The sequence below is a fragment of the Peromyscus californicus genome, unplaced genomic scaffold, assembly GCF_007827085.1.
Source record: "Peromyscus californicus insignis strain IS unplaced genomic scaffold, ASM782708v3 Scaffold_3__1_contigs__length_106647218, whole genome shotgun sequence".
NCBI classification, from domain to species: domain Eukaryota; kingdom Metazoa; phylum Chordata; class Mammalia; order Rodentia; family Cricetidae; genus Peromyscus; species Peromyscus californicus.
The window spans coordinates 78,564,518-78,583,000 of record NW_026294551.1 but is presented as its reverse complement, the minus strand read 5'-3'; the positions used below and the strand labels follow the sequence as shown (position 1 = coordinate 78,583,000).

General features: G+C 41.1%; 1 protein-coding gene across 1 annotated transcript; it reads right to left on the bottom strand.

Annotated features, from left to right (window-relative positions):
* Nucleotides 1–283: 283 nt before the first annotated feature.
* Nucleotides 284–18,093, bottom strand: Ublcp1 (ubiquitin like domain containing CTD phosphatase 1). The gene is made up of 11 exons (XM_052758402.1): nucleotides 17,965–18,093; nucleotides 14,782–14,979; nucleotides 13,893–13,984; nucleotides 13,466–13,551; nucleotides 13,091–13,206; nucleotides 11,627–11,725; nucleotides 9,441–9,478; nucleotides 8,877–8,975; nucleotides 5,962–6,078; nucleotides 3,009–3,136; nucleotides 284–1,354 (listed from the first exon to the last, which is right to left on the bottom strand). The coding sequence occupies exons 2-11, from the start codon at nucleotides 14,933–14,935 to the stop codon at nucleotides 1,327–1,329; spliced, it is 957 nt and encodes a 318-aa protein (XP_052614362.1). The 5' UTR covers nucleotides 14,936–14,979; nucleotides 17,965–18,093; the 3' UTR covers nucleotides 284–1,326.
* Nucleotides 18,094–18,483: the final 390 nt, after the last annotated feature.

Genomic DNA, 18,483 nt, shown 5'->3' with positions numbered 1-18,483 from the left:
GGCCCTTACTTTTTAAAAATTATCAGACACTTAAGAAAATTTTAATAAATTATTTTCATTAAGCATTCTCATCTGGTTATCTGCTAAAACCATTCTGAATGGAGAGTGATATACACACACTTATTCTGCAGCTGGTCTCCAACTCTGACACTTCCTGCTTCTGCCTCTGCCTGCCTCTGAATGCCAGGCTCACATTTAATTTTCAGAGGCCCTTGCCTGAACATGGTCAGTGATTTGACAAAGAGGAAAAACATATTTGAGACATTACAGAACAGATAACCAATATTTTAAGAAAAGATATTTATTATTTACACCACTGAAATAGTCCCATAAGAACAATGTACACCATGTTCATCTAAAAGGAACAATTCCCTTCAAATACAAGAACTGTATAAAGCAATACTGTCAACACAAAACAGTGGTCACATTACATACTGGCAGGCTTAAGCATTGCAAGTAACAGGTCTTTTTAATCTCATGGCTAGATATGTTTGCTGCAATGGTGTTAGTAGTTAGCAATGACACACAGCTGGAGCAGGCAGAAATACTATCCATGCTTCAGAGTGGATGGAGTTGGTGAATATGCCTCTGTACTACTGCGGTAAGCTGTGCTCATGACTACGGTTTTAGGGAGAAGTGCTTCTACTTAGCCACCAAGAAGAAGCATACTCTTGTCCTGTAGTGTTCTTTCAGTCCGCTTGTTGCCCTGCCACCTAAGGTACACAGACGTCCTCCATTCTAAAGAACACTGACAGCTCCGGCTTCCATACCTTCCTGGGAAACTGCAGAACAGGAACTCTGTGACAAGGAAGAACAACTCTAGGGAGTTTTCGGCACAACAAACTTGTTATTATTTAAAAGCTTGTTTGGGCTTTTTGGTTTTGCTTTTGGTTTCAAGGGGGAAAGCACTAGCTAGTTTCAAGATAGGTTTGGTCTCAGACTCAGGCAGCTGATTATACAAGGAGACAAAAGCATAAGATAAACTTGTTTCCAAAGTTACAAGATGACACTGATGGCTATATTTTTCTCCACCTTTCATTTTCTTTTCTGTTTTCCATTTTTTAGAGGGTTTGGAAAACGCCTCAATAATCAATGCCAGAGAACATTTTCTCCAAGTGTAAATTAACATAGAGGGAAGAGAATTCTTTTTTTAGCACTTTGTTATGATCTTCAAAAAAATACAAAATTAAATTTACAAAGCATTGGAAGACCACAGCTAGGCAGCCTGGCATCTGCATCAGAGTCCAGCACAATCACGGTAATGCCTAGCGAAGAAACAAATGTCCCTGGATCTCAAGGATCTTCGACTGTGAATGTAACTGGTAACTACTGTCCTTGCTTCTTTGAGAGATACCTGCAAGAAATGGGATAAACACGTTAAAGTTGGATCAGGCAAACTCATGCAAACAATCTACCTCTCCTGCCAAAGGACTTATTTCAATAACGGGCCTTTTAAGATGAGTAGTTAGCAGCTACTAAAAACTGTTGAGTGCTCTGTGCCAAGGGCTGTTGTAAGCACATGTGTTGACTTTAACCTTCACAGCAGCCGCAGAATGAATTTCTGCTAGAACTTCCTCCTATTTCTCAGGTACAAAGGTTAATTTGCCAATTCAGGCTGCTCAGATTCACAATTTGCCTTTGGAAGTTGCAAACATTACTTACTACATCATAGTGCCTTTTCCAATGTTAAATACTATTGTGATTTCTAATTAACTTAGACTTCATCTAAACATCTTATTTTTTCCTGCATAAAAATAAGATAGTAGAATAAAAGATACTAAAGGTGGCAGGGCATGCATACACATGCACACACAAAATGTTTTTAAAAAAGGACTGTGCTCAAGAGTGTAAAGGAGAGAGCTGGGGATGTAGCTCAGAGGCACAGTGGCTACACAACATACATATGGCCCCAGATTCAATGCCCAGCACTACAAAAAGAAAAGACTATAAAGGTTTTACCAAGTGATCCACTATTTCCTGATATTATTTAATAAGATCTGCTGCTAAATTAAAATTTCCAACCCCTTCTCACACTTAGAAACTACCATCATTAGCTATATGCCAAAGTAATGTAAAAGGCCAAAAGTGGAATCTGAAGGAGCAAAGTGCCCAGCAGAGGTTTCCTTTGGTGTTTACACCAGTACCAGATCTTTTTAGGTCTGATTTCAAGACAGCCTTACGTGGAGGACATACAACCCTCCCATGTCTCCTGGTTTCCTGGCTATGTCACCTTGATGTTGACTGCAATCTGTATTGGACTTTTCCATCACTGTACTTAGAAAGAGAGTCTTCTGGAAGACTCTACACCAATACGGTAATCCTTAGAATGAAAAGTCATAAGCAGCTGTTTTCTTTTCTGTTTCTGCTGCTATCCACTGAAGTCCCTTGCAGTTCTAAACTATGTCATGCTGACACAACTCAGAGCATGATACTAGTGGTCAACTCCTAGTCAGTCCCATGTGCTGGCATATGTTTCTAAGCCCAGCTGCTGGGAGGTTGAGGCAGGAGGACCAAGAATTTGAAGCCAGCACAGACTGCACAGAGACCTTGCCTTAAAGAACCATGATGAGAGGAGCAGGGAATTCAGAAGATGGTCTCCTTACAAAGCAACTCACCAGCCTCTCAAGTTCCTACTACTGCAAGATTAAAGACCTGAAGGAATGTGGATTAATGAGTAAGTTAGGGGTTGGAAGAAATACATTTGAGGAAATGCCAGTAGAAAAAAAGTAGAAAAAAAATGTTTTCCCACTTTATATAAAAAATTAAGAGCACAGCTGGGCAGTGGTGGCACATGCCTTTAATTCCAGCATTCAGGAGGCCGAGGCAGACTAATCTCTGTGAGTTCGAGGCCAGCCTGGTCTACAAAGCGAGTTCCAGGACTGCCAGGGATACACACAGAAACCCTGTCTCGAAAACAAACATAAAAAACCTTAAGGGTACAGTTTGGCATTGCCAACATGTTTCCAGTCTTGGTGTAAAGAGACATTTAAACGATGGTTAGCACTTACCTTTCCCAGTACTTGTGATTCAGGTCCAGGAAGTCATCAAGCTTGGCTATCTCCTTGAGATACTGAGTGAGCTTCATGAGTTCTTTGTCTTTATCTCGATTCAGATGTGCTTTCATGAAAGGTCTTATCTGTCAAAAAAGGAACAAACCTCACGGTGTGGCAGGAAAGTTAATAAAAGCTTGGGCTACTCCATCACTTCAGTCTGGTACTGACGCTAAAATGCCAATGCAAACGACTTTCCTAACTCCTGTTTACAGAAGTCTCGGGTACTGTTTAAGCTCTTCTGCCTAGTCTACCTTCAGCCCAAGGCAGACACCACAGTCTCCTCCTCCAGCACTAGGATCTGCACGGCCACTCCTACCTTGCAATTAGTGCTCCTCACATTTTATTTCCTTCTGTCATTGAGTGATTTCCCTACCTGATTGCATTTACACTATCTACTCTGTACAGAGTCAGCCCAGATAGGAGCTTGACCTGAGCACAGTGGGGTTCTCTCTACTGCAGCACTCCTATGCTGTCTACACGTGTCTCTGTTGGCTGTGTGCCTGTGTGGGCCATGTGCACGTGCAGAAGCCAGAAAACACTTCCAGGAACCAGTTCTCTCCCTCCAACATGAGCTTCGCAGGGATGGAACTGACATCATTATGCACTCCTATACAGCTGAGATTATTACACATTAATGCCGGTTTTCTGCCACATTTTGCCATAAACATTTCACTTTGTCATTTATGTATAAAGAACAGTTTCCATAAAAAGGGCAGTCATGTTCTCCCAAATTGTAAGGTTGATATATTTTATAATATTAATACTTCACTTAACTCGGGAGGCAGAGGCAGGCGGATGGATATTTGTGTGAGTTTGAGGCCAGCCTGGTCTACAGAGCGAGATCCAGGAAAGGCGCAAAGCTACACAGAAAAACCCTGTCTTGAAAAACCAAAAAAAAAAAACAACAAAAAAAAAACCAAAAAAACCCCACTTCACTTAAAAAGCATTACTTCAAACTATATAGGACAAGAAAACAGAATTGAGAGACTGAATCTTGACTTACACAGTGAGAGAATGAATTATGAGTTATTTTTACAGTTTGTTCAACCATTAATTTGATATACACTTCTGTATTACTTCCCTAATCGTTTTGTCTTTTCTTAAGATCACCTCAGGTATGTTTATACAACGCAAGACAGCCTTTCACATTTTAAAATTAATTAAAATTAACTTTAAATAAAATACATATTTGGAATTTGTTTCAGAATAAAGACAGGGTACAGAGTGCACACACTTGCTTCTCTCACAAGGCAACAGGCTAAATCTGTGCTAAAATCTGGGCCTGTATCACCATTCTGACACCTGCACTATACTCAGTATGCACTAATACCAAGTCAACTCAAAACTTTATAAAGGCCTTAAGGATCTACTTTCTACAAGTTCCTATCCCTTGTCCTTATCAAGAACCTAGCTGGCTAAGACGTTCAGGACAGAGAAAGAACCTCTTAGCAACAGGATTTCTACTTCACATGGAGACATGCTCACTCTTGTCATGGAGAACCTCTGTTTTCATACTTTACAGATGTGTTAGCAGCCACGGGCATCAGAAGCATTTGAGCCTCAATGTTTTCTGCTGCCAGCATGAGATGCCTCTGAGGTTCCTACACAGATTTCATGTGACTCATGCTAAGATTATCACTGACTCAGAACAAAGTCACACAGACTCGTTCCAAATTCTGTCAAACACCCATTATATATATGATTTTGAGTAAGTCTTGACTTTTCATCCTAGAATTAAGAAAGGGTACAAGATACATGTGGCTCCTTCTATCTCTGGTGCCTAATAATTCTAAGATCTGCACTAGACTTATAAGAATCACAAAACCCGCCAGGCAGTGGTGGTACACACCTTTAATCCCAGCACTTAGGAGGCAGAGCTAGGTGGATCTCTGTGAGTTCGAGGCCAGTCTGGTCTACAGAGTGAGATCCAGGACAGGCACCAAAACTACACAGAGAAATCCCGTCTTGAAAAAAAATAAAACAAAACAAAAAGAATCACAAAACCCTTATTCGTTTCAATTTAAAAGGAAAAAAAAAGAAAAAGAAAAAGAAAAGGTGCTACTAGAGGCAGCTGGCCAGAACATCAGGTTGCTCCCACAGAGCCAGCTAAAACTAAATATGCGAGTGGGCTGACTAACCAAAGAGACGATGCAAAAGGCAACACTCATTTTCACTTGAACTTCCTCTAATACTCAAACTCCTCTTGCTGTGACCATAAGAATATAAGCACAGGGGGCTGGACAGACTGCTCAGTAGTTAAGAGCACTAGTCATTCTTGCAGAGGACCCATGTTTGGCTTCCAGCACCCACAAGGTTGCTCACAACCATCTGTAACTCCAGTTCAGTGATCCCACCCCGTCTTCTGGAATCTGTGGGTACTAGGTACACAAGTGACAAGCATATATTCATTCTTGCAAACAGCCATACACACACAAAAAAAAAACAAGTAAATTGATAAATTGTGGGTGAGGTGATGTGTGTGTGTGTGTGTGTGTGTGTGTGTGTGTGTGTGTGTGTGTGTGTGTGTGTGTGTGTATACAGTCATGCATCACTTAACATTTCCTTTCCTGAGATACATGAAATGGATTTCACCAATGTTTGAGCATCACAGAATACACTCTTTATCTTACTGCATACCTAAGCCCAATGGGAAAGGCTACTGCTCCCCAGCCACAAAACCACAGCGTATTACTGTACTCAATACTGTAGGCAATTGTAACACAATGTTTAAGTATTTACACAAAGACAGGGCACAGTAAATATATTAGGCAACAGGAAATTTTCTGCTCTGTTATCTTATAGGGCCATGCTAATACTCACTGTACATCATTAACTGAAAGATCATCCAAAACTCCATGACACTCCACACTCAGGTTACATTAGCCTAAAGCAAGTAAAACTGTCTTACCTTCAGTCCATTCTGTGGATTCATTAGAAAATTTCTTCCTATGTCATCAAACATAATGGTGTTTTTTTTACTGTAGAACTCAGAAAACTTTCCCCAAATGACTCCAAGAGGCTTCACCTTAAAATAAAGGTTTATATTTAACTCAGGATGTATTAACAGCTCACCCCACCCTAAAAGTAGAGCAGGCTCCTTCCTGTCTGTAGGGCTGCACTGGCTGACCATCAGGCTTGTTCAACAGCTTGTGCATGTGTAACTCACCTAACCCACCATAACACTTCACACAATTTTCCCATGAAGATTCTAGGGCAAAAAAAGTGAAGGTATTTCTAGGGGACATCTTAGTGAGGAAAACTAAACTGGGCTCCTTCGATTAATAATTTAGGTATCTTACTGCAAATATATATAAAATGGGTTTTTTTTTGTGATGTTTCTTTGTTTTTGCCACGTCAGAGCCTCACTCTGCAGCTCAGGGGAGCCTTGAACTCCTATTTCTCCAGTCTCAGCCTCCTGAGTTCTGGAACAGAGGTAGATATCATTGTGCCCAGGAGATTTTGTCTTGAAACCACTGGCACTGGTGCCCGATTTCTAGCGCATGTGATCCACAAAGTTCAAAGACACCAGAATTTAATTACTGGTTTTGTTTCAGAATTCCTAATCCAGGACTACAAAAGAACAAAACTCTACACAGACCTATCTGCTAACACTCACATAGTTTATAAAAGTCTCACAAAACCCGGAACTGACAACATGCTTCTCTACAGAAGAGTCACAAGTCACCAGCTCTGCATGAGGTGGAGGAATGGCTTCCTAGAGCAGTGTTTCTCAACCTTCCTGATGCTGCGACCCTTTATACAGGTTCTCATGTTGTGGTGACACAACCATAAAATTATTTTCATTACTACTTTATAACTGTAATTTTGCTACTGTTATGAACCATAATGTAAATGTCTGTGTTCTCTGATGGTCATAGGCAACCCGTGAAAGGGTCGTTTAACACCCCACAGGGTTGCAACCCACAGGTTGAGATCCATTGTTCTAGGAGGAGGAGTTCACCAACCATGAACCTTTTATTTTGGAGAATAAACATGAATGAACAAAACATTCAGAAAATACCTTAAATACATCAATTTTTTTTTCCTTTTTTTGGTTTTTCGAGACAGGGTTTCTCTATGTAGCTTTGCACCTTTCCTGGAACTCACTTGGTAGCCTAGGCTGGCCTCAAACTCACTGAGATCCGCCTGGCTCTGCCTCCCAGAGTGCTGGGATTAAAGGCGTGCGCCGCCACCGCCACCGCCGCCCGGCAAATACATCAATTTTTAAAAAGCAGATTCTTCTATGTTAGTGACAGGAATCCCACTCAGTGATGTGAGATAAACAGGCAGCAAGGAGAAAAATGCTTGAGGAGTGCCTTGGGTCCTCCTCAGCTTAACATGAAGATGACATTTTCTTCCTTAGGAATACTATTTTAACATTTTTTCACCTAAATTATTTCTACTATTTGTTTATTCCTGAAACAAAACTGCCCAATTCTTGAGCCAAGAATATAGGAACTAACACAGTAATCCAGACTCTAGGGGTTTGCAAATTTCCTGTTGCCTAATATTTTTACTGTGCCCTGTCTTTGTGTAAATACTTAAACATTGTGTTACAATTGCCTACTCTTGTCTCAGGTTTGATGAGGAGCTTGTTCAGACACCAGGACATTTACATCCTGCATCTTAAGTCTAACACAGTGTTCTCCCAAACATGGACTACTTCTTTAAAATTAGTATACTAATATTCCTGACCACGGAATAATCTGAAACATAGGAAAGCACAAAGGAAATTTTCAAACCATGTGTCAATATGATAGGTAACAACTAGACAGTTTGAATCATTCACCTCCAGGCTTGGTTTTTGTTTTTTAAATAAAAAACAGCCTCAGAAAGTTCACTGCTAAGTTAAGGGGAATCCTAGAGTACACAAAGGCTAAGAACCATTCTCACTGGCCTGCAAACTTCATTAAGACTGCCTTTACGTGAAGTCCTTAACTATTCTGCTACATCCAAGGAGGAAGTGGACTGCCCCAAGCCCGGCTCTCCACGCCTAACCACCGGCAGTTAGCTGTCCTTTGATGTCCCACTGCTGCAGCCCTGCTGTGCTTCGTGTTTCCTGAGCTCTCTAACACTTGGACCGTAGAAGGCAAGCACCAGGTCGTATTTCCTGGTGTGTGCAATAGTTCCTGCACTGAGCAAGTCCTCATGCACTTAGGCCACTGTTTACACTTTACCACCGGCTCTCTTCATTGCTATTACATGTTTTCAAAAGGCACAGACATCTCCCTCATCTTTATTACCAACTGTGTCTGTTGTAAGGCCTGGAGAGCAGTCACTTGAGTAAACCATGTCAAAATTCCTCCTTTATAAAGCCCGGTCCTCTTTGCGAAGTCCTGTTGCTATTTTCTATAATCCATCAGCTTCTTCTAGAGGAGGGTGAGTACACTTTGGTTTCTTTCCAGCACACTTCTTGATAATATTCAGTTTTTCTCCTCCACCTTGTCTAGCAGTACTTCACCACCATCATCATGGCTAGCCTCGACACAGTTCCTTTCTAGATAGCCTTTCAATAGCCTTACTTGCATCATTATAATTTACTTAAACTTTTAAAAATTAATTTTTTTTTTTTTTTTGAGACAGGGTCCCATTATGTAGCCTAGCCCTCACTGGCCTGGAATCAGGCTTGGCCTTTAACTCAGAAAGATCTACCTGCCTCCTGAGTGTTGTAAATCTTTAAATACAATGTCTTTGTCAAAACTCAACTGTCACTTTACTATCTCTTCAGATGAAATTCTAAATTCTTTCTAGTTTTTTTTTTCTTTTCTGTCTGTTTAAATACAAGAAGTTCATCATTTTAACAAAAGTAACAGGAGCTCTTACATCGATGAGCCCTCTCCTTGGAGTGTGCACAGTTATCATAGCAGCACTGTCCAGCATGAAGGTGATCTTATAATTGGCATTCGTGCTCACTCCCAGTTCCTGGAACACAAATGTTCAGGAGGTTAAAATACAAGTATGCAAAATCCCAGGTTTTCTGAACATTCTATCTGCAACGTCTCAAAATGCTAGTTTTCTACAGCAATGGAGGGACACAACTAGAAAGTGTCTGTTCTGCTGAGCCGTGCCAGTGACTAGTCAGAAGTGGATTCATTCCTAACTGGCCATTTGAGAATGAACCACCTCATCAGTATCACACACCAGAGCAAAGGGCAAAGCAAACACTGCTGGAGCATAAGGAAGGTAAAAAAGGGCTTAGCTTTTCCTTGGAACCAGCTTGGGCATTCAGATCAACCCATTATTGAGCAGGCTCACACACCTCTACTCCCAATACTGCAATCTGTAGCTACTAAAAGAGCCAGTAAGAATGAAATTATTCAGTTCTAGAATCTTTGATCTGTAATGTGATTTCAAAACATTGTGAAATGGCTTGTTTCTAACACTTACTTTCATTTTAGCTTCAATCCACTTCATATTTGTTGCAGCTAAAACATGAGGAATAATACAATACATATGAAAAGTTTGAGTTTCATTTTTTTTAATTTCTTCTGAATAAATAAGCTTTTTAAGCAAGACCACAACTTTAAAAACATCATAAATAATGGTCCCTAATAAACTTACTTTAGTGTGTCTTCTAATAATAATACTTAAACCACTTTTATTTGTATAACAGAGGTAACCGTGATAAACTAAACCCCAAACTCCTTTTAAATCAGCCCTGTCACTATTCTTCATTCATTCCAAATTGTTTGAGATGTGCAGATCTCAACTTTCTCTGGCAGCGGATCCAGGCCATGCATAAGCACACATGGTGCCAGTATAAACACACTAATGGTGTGTGTCAAATGTCTATGTGGAAGACTAGCTGGACTTTGTCAGGCTTAGCAGACTAAGTTCATTAAACCTAGCACCTTTTTTTGTTTGTTTGTTTTTCGAGACAGGGTTCCTCTGTAGCTTTGGAGCCTGACCTGGAACTCACTCTATAGACCAGGCTGGTCTTGAACTCATAGAGATCCACCTGTCTCTGCCTCCAGAGTGCTGGGATTAAAGGCATGCACCACCACCGCCTGGGAAACCCACCACCTTAAAAACAAACCTGAGACAAATGAGTGAAATCCCCTAGGTTACATTATATGTCTGCGCCAAAAGACATTAGCCAACGCAATCACTGACACAAAATTCAATCCTCATCTTTACATGCTCTTCCTGGTTTCAACTTACACTTTACATGCAGAATTGGTCCATAAAACTAGAAGTTTAGAGTGTCGTATTTACAATGAAACAATCGTAAGAAAAAAGTTAACTAAGTACCTGTTCTGTACATGTAATTTCCAGAAGAAAAACAAGGAGACACATAGAGTGAAACAGTCGTTCATTGTTAAGGCATGATTGTACGTTAGCAACGGTGCTAGTTACTATACTGGTACATCTATTCTTACCTCAACCTAAAATATAGGTCAAGTTACTACTTTTAGGTGAAGAAAGGAAGGTTCATCGAGATTAAAAGGCCTGCCTGATTTCACAAAGAACACAATATCCTAGTGTATTTAGTTCTAAAGTAAGTATCCCTTTTCTTCTTACAACCATAAAATAATTTACCAATAACTTATGTTAAATATATAACTATAAAGGTTCTCTAAATGTTTAAGTTAGAACTTAATGACATTTAGAGGATTTTTCTTTTCTCTGATGTCATGTCAGGTGCTCAACGAAAACTTTGCTTTAGTGAGCTCTCTTCTCCCAAGCTGAACACTGACATGACCATACTTTCACTATGTTCAGTGTCAGTGAACAGGGATACACTGTGCATCAGAAGGAAAGCACAAAGGAAGCTTACAGACAGCAACCAACTCTCTGGCTTCTCACCAAATACCTACTACAATTACATGGCAAACCTTTACACTTGATGGGATCTTATTCCATTCATGGTAACTCTCTGTTAGGAAATTGCCAAGAAATAACTTCAAATGTCTGCAAGGGGGATGGGAGGTCAATCAATGCACTGCCTCACTTATGAAGAAAAGGGAAGGCAAATGTCAGGCGAGCTCAAAGTGTGACCTTACTGAGACAGCAAGGTCCTACTCTGCAGCAAAGTCATCATCTATCACGGGTCTACTTGGTCGTCAAAGTCCACAGACCTCAGCATCAGGAGCACTGCTTCTGACGTGTGTTAATTTGTCCTTAAGCAACTCACACTATTATTTCTGTCCAGTTACATTGCTAAGATTTTTTTTTTTTTTTTTTAAAAAGGCTGTCTCCAAATATCTATCCAAAATCTAGAGTGAGGAAAAAAGGGAGCGGTATTAAGGATTAAGGGCTGGAGATAGAGCTCAGTGGCAGAGTGTGTCTCTAGCCTGCACAAGGTCCCTACTTCAGTTCCCAGCACTGCAAAAACCAATAAATAAGAACTTTTATTCTAACACTGTGGTCTATTCTTGTCCTATATTTAACTACCTTCTTACTATTAAGAAAATATGCATGTACTTCATAAAATGACGTAAGAAAGTCAAACATCATTTTAGAAATGCTTTCACATTTAAACAGGTCTTTTTAAGTCATGCTTTGTACAGTACAATAATATAAATAACAACCTTATTTCCATGGAAATCTGATTTAAAAAAAAGTAAGCTTACACCAAATAACAATGTCATAATCTTCATATGCAGATGTTAGAAATTCATGAAGATATGGTCTCATTAACTCTACCCCAGTCTCTGCACAAGACCTATGATCTAAAAGAAAATGGATCATAAAAACAATTATTAGTTTATTACCAGGGACAAGTACTGTGTAGAATGAAGCCATTATAAAAAGCAATCAACTGCAAACAGCTTGAGACTGAAGGACACTGAGGATGAGCAGATGTTCTGCAAAGCACAGAAATTAATGCCCTTGAACTGAAGTTTCAGTGGATCAATTCTGTGTAACATGCAAAGAGCAACACTAAAAATTCAGGCTTACATGGACCACTGTATAATTTTTCTCATCTAGTTTGAATATTATTCACAATAATGAAGAGTAAGCAAGGCCCCCATACTCACATATACTCATCATTCTGAGAAAATTCAACTTCACTGTACAACAAGTACAATTAGTTCATTAATTCTTCAGCAAAGTATACATTAAGTTATAACACATTCAACGTTTAGGATTACAAGCAAGAAAACTTTACTAGCAGAAGGTATTTATTTATTGCCAATACTAGAAGATGAAATGAATGTCTTCCTTTTTCAATTGACGTGACTAATTTTAAATTTAAGAAAGGTGCCTGAATATATTTAAACAGAAAACAAGGGTAAAATATAAAACACTATTTTTAAAATAGTCCTCATAAAAGTGTCAATCAGGGTTGAGTTGGTTAAATTATGATACATTCACATCCTATGCCCCCACAAATAACTTATATTCCATGTTCCTACAAATATTTTTAGGTATGTCGCTTGGTTGGGGTTTCTATTGCTGTGATAAACCACTCTGACCAAAAAGCTCTTCCGGCTCTCAGGTCACAGTCCAATACGGAGAGAAGTCAGGGCAGGAACTCAAGGCAGGAAGTGAAACAGAAGCCATGGAAAACCACCTACTGCCTTGCTCCCGTGGCTTATTCAGCCTGCCTGTTATAGCACCCAGGACCACCAGCCCAGGGAAGGCACCACTCACAGTAAACCAGGCCCTTCCACATCAATCATCCATCAAGAAAATGCACCAACCACGGGGCTGCCTACAGGTCAGTTGTTGTATGGAGGCATTTTTTTTTTAATTAAGATTCCTTCTCCCAGATAATCCTGGCTTGAGTCAAGTTGGCATAAACTAGCCAGCACAATATATATTTAATTCATAGCAAATAACAACAAAAAAAAGGAGATACACAGAAACACACTACAAAAAAAAAATCAAAACATTAAAAGTGGTCATCTTTGGTTCTCAAAATTATAGGTAATGCCTGCATTTGCTTATCTGTATTTCCTAAATGAATGATTTATTTTTGTAACAATAAAAGCTTTCAAGCACTTCATGTAAACACAGAGTTGCTGGGTTGGAGAGGAGTGAGTGGAAACTGTTACAAGTCAAAGACCAGCAGAGTACCTTAACAGACTCACCAAATAATGTATAATCGACATCCAGCACCAGAAGCTTCTTCCCTTCCCTGGGAGGGTTCAGTACTTCCACTTTATACTCCTTGACTCTGCGAGAGATCTTCAGTAAGTTTTCTTCCCTAATAGAAAAGATGAGATCAGCCGGGCGGTGGTGGCGCACGCCTTTAATCCCAGCACTCGGGAGGCAGAGACAGGCGGATCTCTGTGAGTTCGAGGCCAGCCTGGGCTATCAAGTGAGTCCCAGGAAAGGCGCAAAGCTACACAGAGAAACCCTGTCTCGAAAAACCAAAAAAAAAAAAAAAAAAAAAAAAGATGAGATCAGATGAAAATCCCCTCTCTTCTCACATGACAACATCTTTGAAGGCCAAGAACACTTACCTATTTTCTACTTCAACTATTTCATCCTCAATGTCAAAGTCGTTGATGACATCATCATTGTCAGGGGGAGGACATAAGACATCTTCCTATTAAGACAGGAAAGTGGTGTTTCACCGTAACAAACACATGTGGGCAATCTGAGCTCAAACACACACCATGGGAAAAGCTCCCCTGTTAATTACTGTCCCCTGGGCATATCGGACATGTTAAATTTTACTACATAGGCTACATTATACTTACAACTAACTCTATACTAAAAAGGTCCCCATTACTTGGCTCTACTGAGTTAATACCACATTCATCGTGCAGTTATTTTTCACTGATCATTAGATGGAAAGTTTTACCACAATTAAAACTATGCTAGAACAGTACAGTGTGTATCCTAACACCTTCAAAGGGACATATGGTAACAAAAGTAAACATTTACCAAGCTCTCCTCACGAGTTCCCATCATCATGATTTTAGTATTTGGTTTCAGTTTGAGAGCTCCAAGCTTAACATCATTTTCTGCAGGTTTGCCTACAATACAAGCAAAGGACTGTTTTCTCACTGAAGTTCAGGTGCTGGTTCCGCTCTCCCATCACATAACAGCCAAACATCAACAGCTCTGGTAGTCTGGGAGTTCTTTTGTTTCTTTCTTACAGAAAAAGGGTTGTCCCCCCTGAGTCCCACCTGGCCTGGTAGTGGACTACCCAAGCAAAACCAACTCATGCTCAAAAGAAAGATGGCACTGCTCTACAAGTCTTGAAGCCCAAGACTAAATTATAGCTTCTCTATTACTTCAAACTCACCTAACAATGACATAAAAGATACAAGTAAGCTAAACAGGAACAGTGCCAATAAACTAAGTATAATCTCCACTTCTGAAACGCGGCAATTTGAGAAGAAAACAAGGCCCAAGAAATAATGAAAGGTACATCACAGATGCCAGCAATAAATGACTCTCGCCTGGGATTTCTATGTCAAAGCCTTAACAAGCAAATATCAACTGTCAGGGGAACAAAGTCATCCAAACAGTAGTGGTATTTTCAAGTAACTGTTCATTACTCTTATTTTTATCACTGAAACAAGTTTAAGAGACTCAAAAAAAGGGGGGGGGCACACCCTTAATCCCAGCACTCAGGAGGCAGAGGCAGGCAGATCTTTGTGAGTTCGAGGCTGGCCTGGTCTACAGAGCGAGATCCAGGAAAGGCACAAAGCTACAGAGAGAAACCCCATCTCGAAAAACCAAAAAAAAAAAAAACAACAACAACCCATAATAGCAAATATGAAAACCCATAACCACCAGTGGAGAAACGTCGAAGTGGGGAAATCACCTTTAACTTTGAGCCCCAGTAATTTCTGGCGCTCTGGGAGCACTCCTGTAAGAGTCTTGAGGAACTGCTTGAGATCCAGCACAGTATCATCTTCTGAAAGCGTGGTCACTGAATACTCCTGCCCACCCCATTTCACAATGATGGGGAGTGCCATTCTTCAAGCATATGAAGTGGTAGCTTTCTGTCAGAACAAAACACCTAGGAGACAGGCACATGCAAATGGAAGAAATTAAAATTGACAGATAAAACAAAAGTGCTTGCAGCCTGAACTCTACTGTACAGCCTAACGGTAGAGATGAGTGTGCCTCCTCAGAAAGCTACTCCCAGAATTCTACAAGTTACAATTTTCTTACTTGTTTTGGCTTAGAGTTAGTATTTCCTACACTCTTTCAGATTCTTCCTCTTGTTCAACTAGAGAAGAATGATGAGCTGCCTACCCATTCTGCTCTGTTTGGTTGGGTTTATGTAGGAGAGGCAAGTCCCTCCACAACAGATATCCATATTTATTAAATGTTAGAGAGGCATTCATTGGAACACTGAACCCAGAACAAACAACCTGGGCTTGGACCCTAGATTTCCCACTTACTATTTGACTCCTGAAGTTATCTTGCTTAGCATATACCTTTCCTCATCTGGAGAACAGAGGAATACTATTTGGATCTTAGGGTTCTTATGATGATTAAATCAGTTAACATTTCTAACTCACATAGGTCCTGGTAAGCACTATGTAAGTCTTAGTTAAATAAATTTAAAGCCAAAAGTTTATTGTTTCAGGCAGCCCCAGATAATATACCATTATGTGTTTTATATTTTATGAATTGACCAGATGTACAAAGATCGTCTCATCTAATAAAAGTGTCTAATAAAAATATCCCCTCTTTCCATTAAGGAAATAGTTACATACTCTACCCATGAGCATCTAATTGGTGTGAGTTTTGACTAAATCTCTATACACTCTATACACATTATATCAAAACTGTCTATGTCAAAGTGGATCTACAGGAGTTAAACATCAAATTTCAATTAAAACCAACCAACCTGCTCATATAGATCCAACCACAAAAATGTTACATGGCAGCTGCTATTCTCTCCAACTTTATAAATGCAGATTTCTTGTCCCATAAAGCTTTCAACATTTATAAACGTATTTCCTTCATAGGTCAGAGAATGGAGTTTCCTAATCTCAGAATATTGGCATTTTGCAAAGCTTTAACGTACGTGATGAAGCATTTGATTTCACTATTCATGCAATCATCACCACCAACTGCTAGAGAAGGTAAAATTTAAGTGACAATCTGCGGTGGTGGCGCACGCCTTTAATCCCAGCACTCGGGAGGCAGAGGCAGGCGGATCTCTGTGAGTTCAAGGCTAGCCTGGTCTAAAAAGCAAGTTCCAGGAAAGACGCAAAGCTACACAGAGAAACCCTGTATCCAAAAACAAAAACAAACAAACAAACAAAAATCTGCAAAAACCTAACTGGGAAAGTCTGTCATTGTGCTCATGATAAACAATTAACAAATCCCTACTCACATTGGCTTTATGTGTTTCCCTTTATAATCACATTTATATTTACTCGTACATTAATAATGTTCTACAGAAAATTTGCAGCAAGCCTACTAATTAGGGCAATAAATGCCACTTTCGGCAGAATCTGCCCCCAAGTGTTATGATCGTGAATAAAAAGGCATGTGGGTCAAACTGAAATAGTTACGTTATTTTTCTGTACTGCACAGAAATGGGAATGACTGTTCGTAAGAGTTAGGAAGGCGTCTACCGCTAATTTGTACTGTGATGGGCAGAGCAGAGCTTCGAGATCCTGATAGTGTTCCCAACCAAAAGCACGGACCTAACTGTAAAAGACTTCTTGGAAGTGCCATCAGAAATAAAGGAAAGGGACCAAATAATTAACATTTTAACCAGTCTTATTCTTCCATCTCGGAAGCATGCTGACGTCCGAGCATGCCGTTCCTCTAGGCTCTTCCATGCTACCTGCTTTAGAAAAATCTGTCAATGGCATTGGCTCCATGTGCTTAACAAAACAGAGCAGCAATACTTCATAGAGAACTTCTCCCACAAATGGTAACTACAAGTTGGTAAATGCCCTAAAAAGCCGGGCATAGAAAAAATAAAAATAAAAATAAAGGTTATACAAACTTTTACCACTTAAGTCCTTAAAACTTTTAATTTTTTAATCTTATTTCAATCACTACTGAGACTCGAGCAGGACATAAAAGCATGAATATTTTTATACTTTTTTCTTATACAATTCTAATAGTTTATTACATAAGTCCCCCCCAAATGGGGGTGGATGGTGGGTGATGGCAATCAAACTCAGAAGCACAATTTTATGAAATATGTAAAGAACATACTTTTTAATTTCAATTGGAATTCTGCCTAACATCCTGTGTTGGCTTTGCCTAGTCAATTCTTACCTCTGGCCCTCAGCCTGCTAAACGCTAAGATGAGTCAATTCGAAATTCCATGTTTTGACAAGCGATAACACCTGAAAGCACTATGTAAGGTGCAAGGAGCTAGATGAACGTCAGAGGTGAGAGAAGAGCATGCTAAGCATCGTGATTATCTCAATTCATCTTCGCAATCCTGAACTAACAACTGACCTGACTGTACAGATTAGAAACCTGCAGAATAAGTCACAGCGACTCGCCCAGCTCCGCATAACTAAAAGCAGCTTAAAGGCGGCAATTTCAAAAGTAACAGTGTGAACTTTTCATTAAGCCTGGCGAAAGTGAGTGTGCGGTGGTGGCCTCCGGGCCCGGGAACCAGCCAGCAGCAGCCCCGGGGGTGTAGCTGGGACTGGCCCGGGAGAGCATCCGAAGGTAGGCAGAGACCCAGAAACGAGCTGCCTGGGATGCCTTCAACAACCACCTTGAGGAGAGGGCGAGACAGACTCAGCAAGAGGGAGAAAAGAGGCCTGGGGGACGCAGAACATCCTAGGATGTGGGAAGCCTTGGGATCAGGTGAGAAGGCCGGATACGAAGGCGGCGGCCACGACCCGCAGCGCGCCAGGACAGGGGCCTCTGGGTGCCGGGCGGGACAGCCGCGGTTCCAGCCCGCGCGGCCCGCAGCGAAACAAACCACGAGGCGCATGCAGTTCAGTGGCATCCCCCAGCCGCAGCGTCGCCTTCACAGGCAGGCGTGCCGGCGAATCCCGCGTCCCCTCACCTGGAGCGCGGCGGAACCAGCCACAGCGGACGCAAAAGCCGGCCGCAGCGGAACCTAAGGCGACCGGAAGTTGGGGGCGGGGCCGGAACCGGCGAGCGGACCGGAAGTGTGTGGTTAGAAGCGGAAATGTGCTGTAGGGGGACATGGCAACAGTTTGGTTTCTCTTCAAATGCTAAGCTCGGGGAGCAGCGGCCAAGCACTCTCCACGGAGTGACGAGAAAGCCGAGTCTTTTCCAGACTGTGACCTCTGTAAAAGGGACCCCCGATTCCCGGGTGGCCCTCGGCCATTCTGCGCATGCTCCGAGTCCGCGGTGGGCTCTTCGGCCTTATGACGTATTCTTTTTCGCCAAAACCGAGCTGTGTGGCGCGTGGGTCGCTGACGGTTCCGTGCGTGCAGAGGTGTCTGGTACTCACGCATCTGTAGGTCGTGCGACAGTGTCTCGTACCGAATGAAGACGAGCAGGTGGCCCTGGAGAACTGAGAACGAGACCTCTCTATAGACGCAAGGAGCCAGTAATA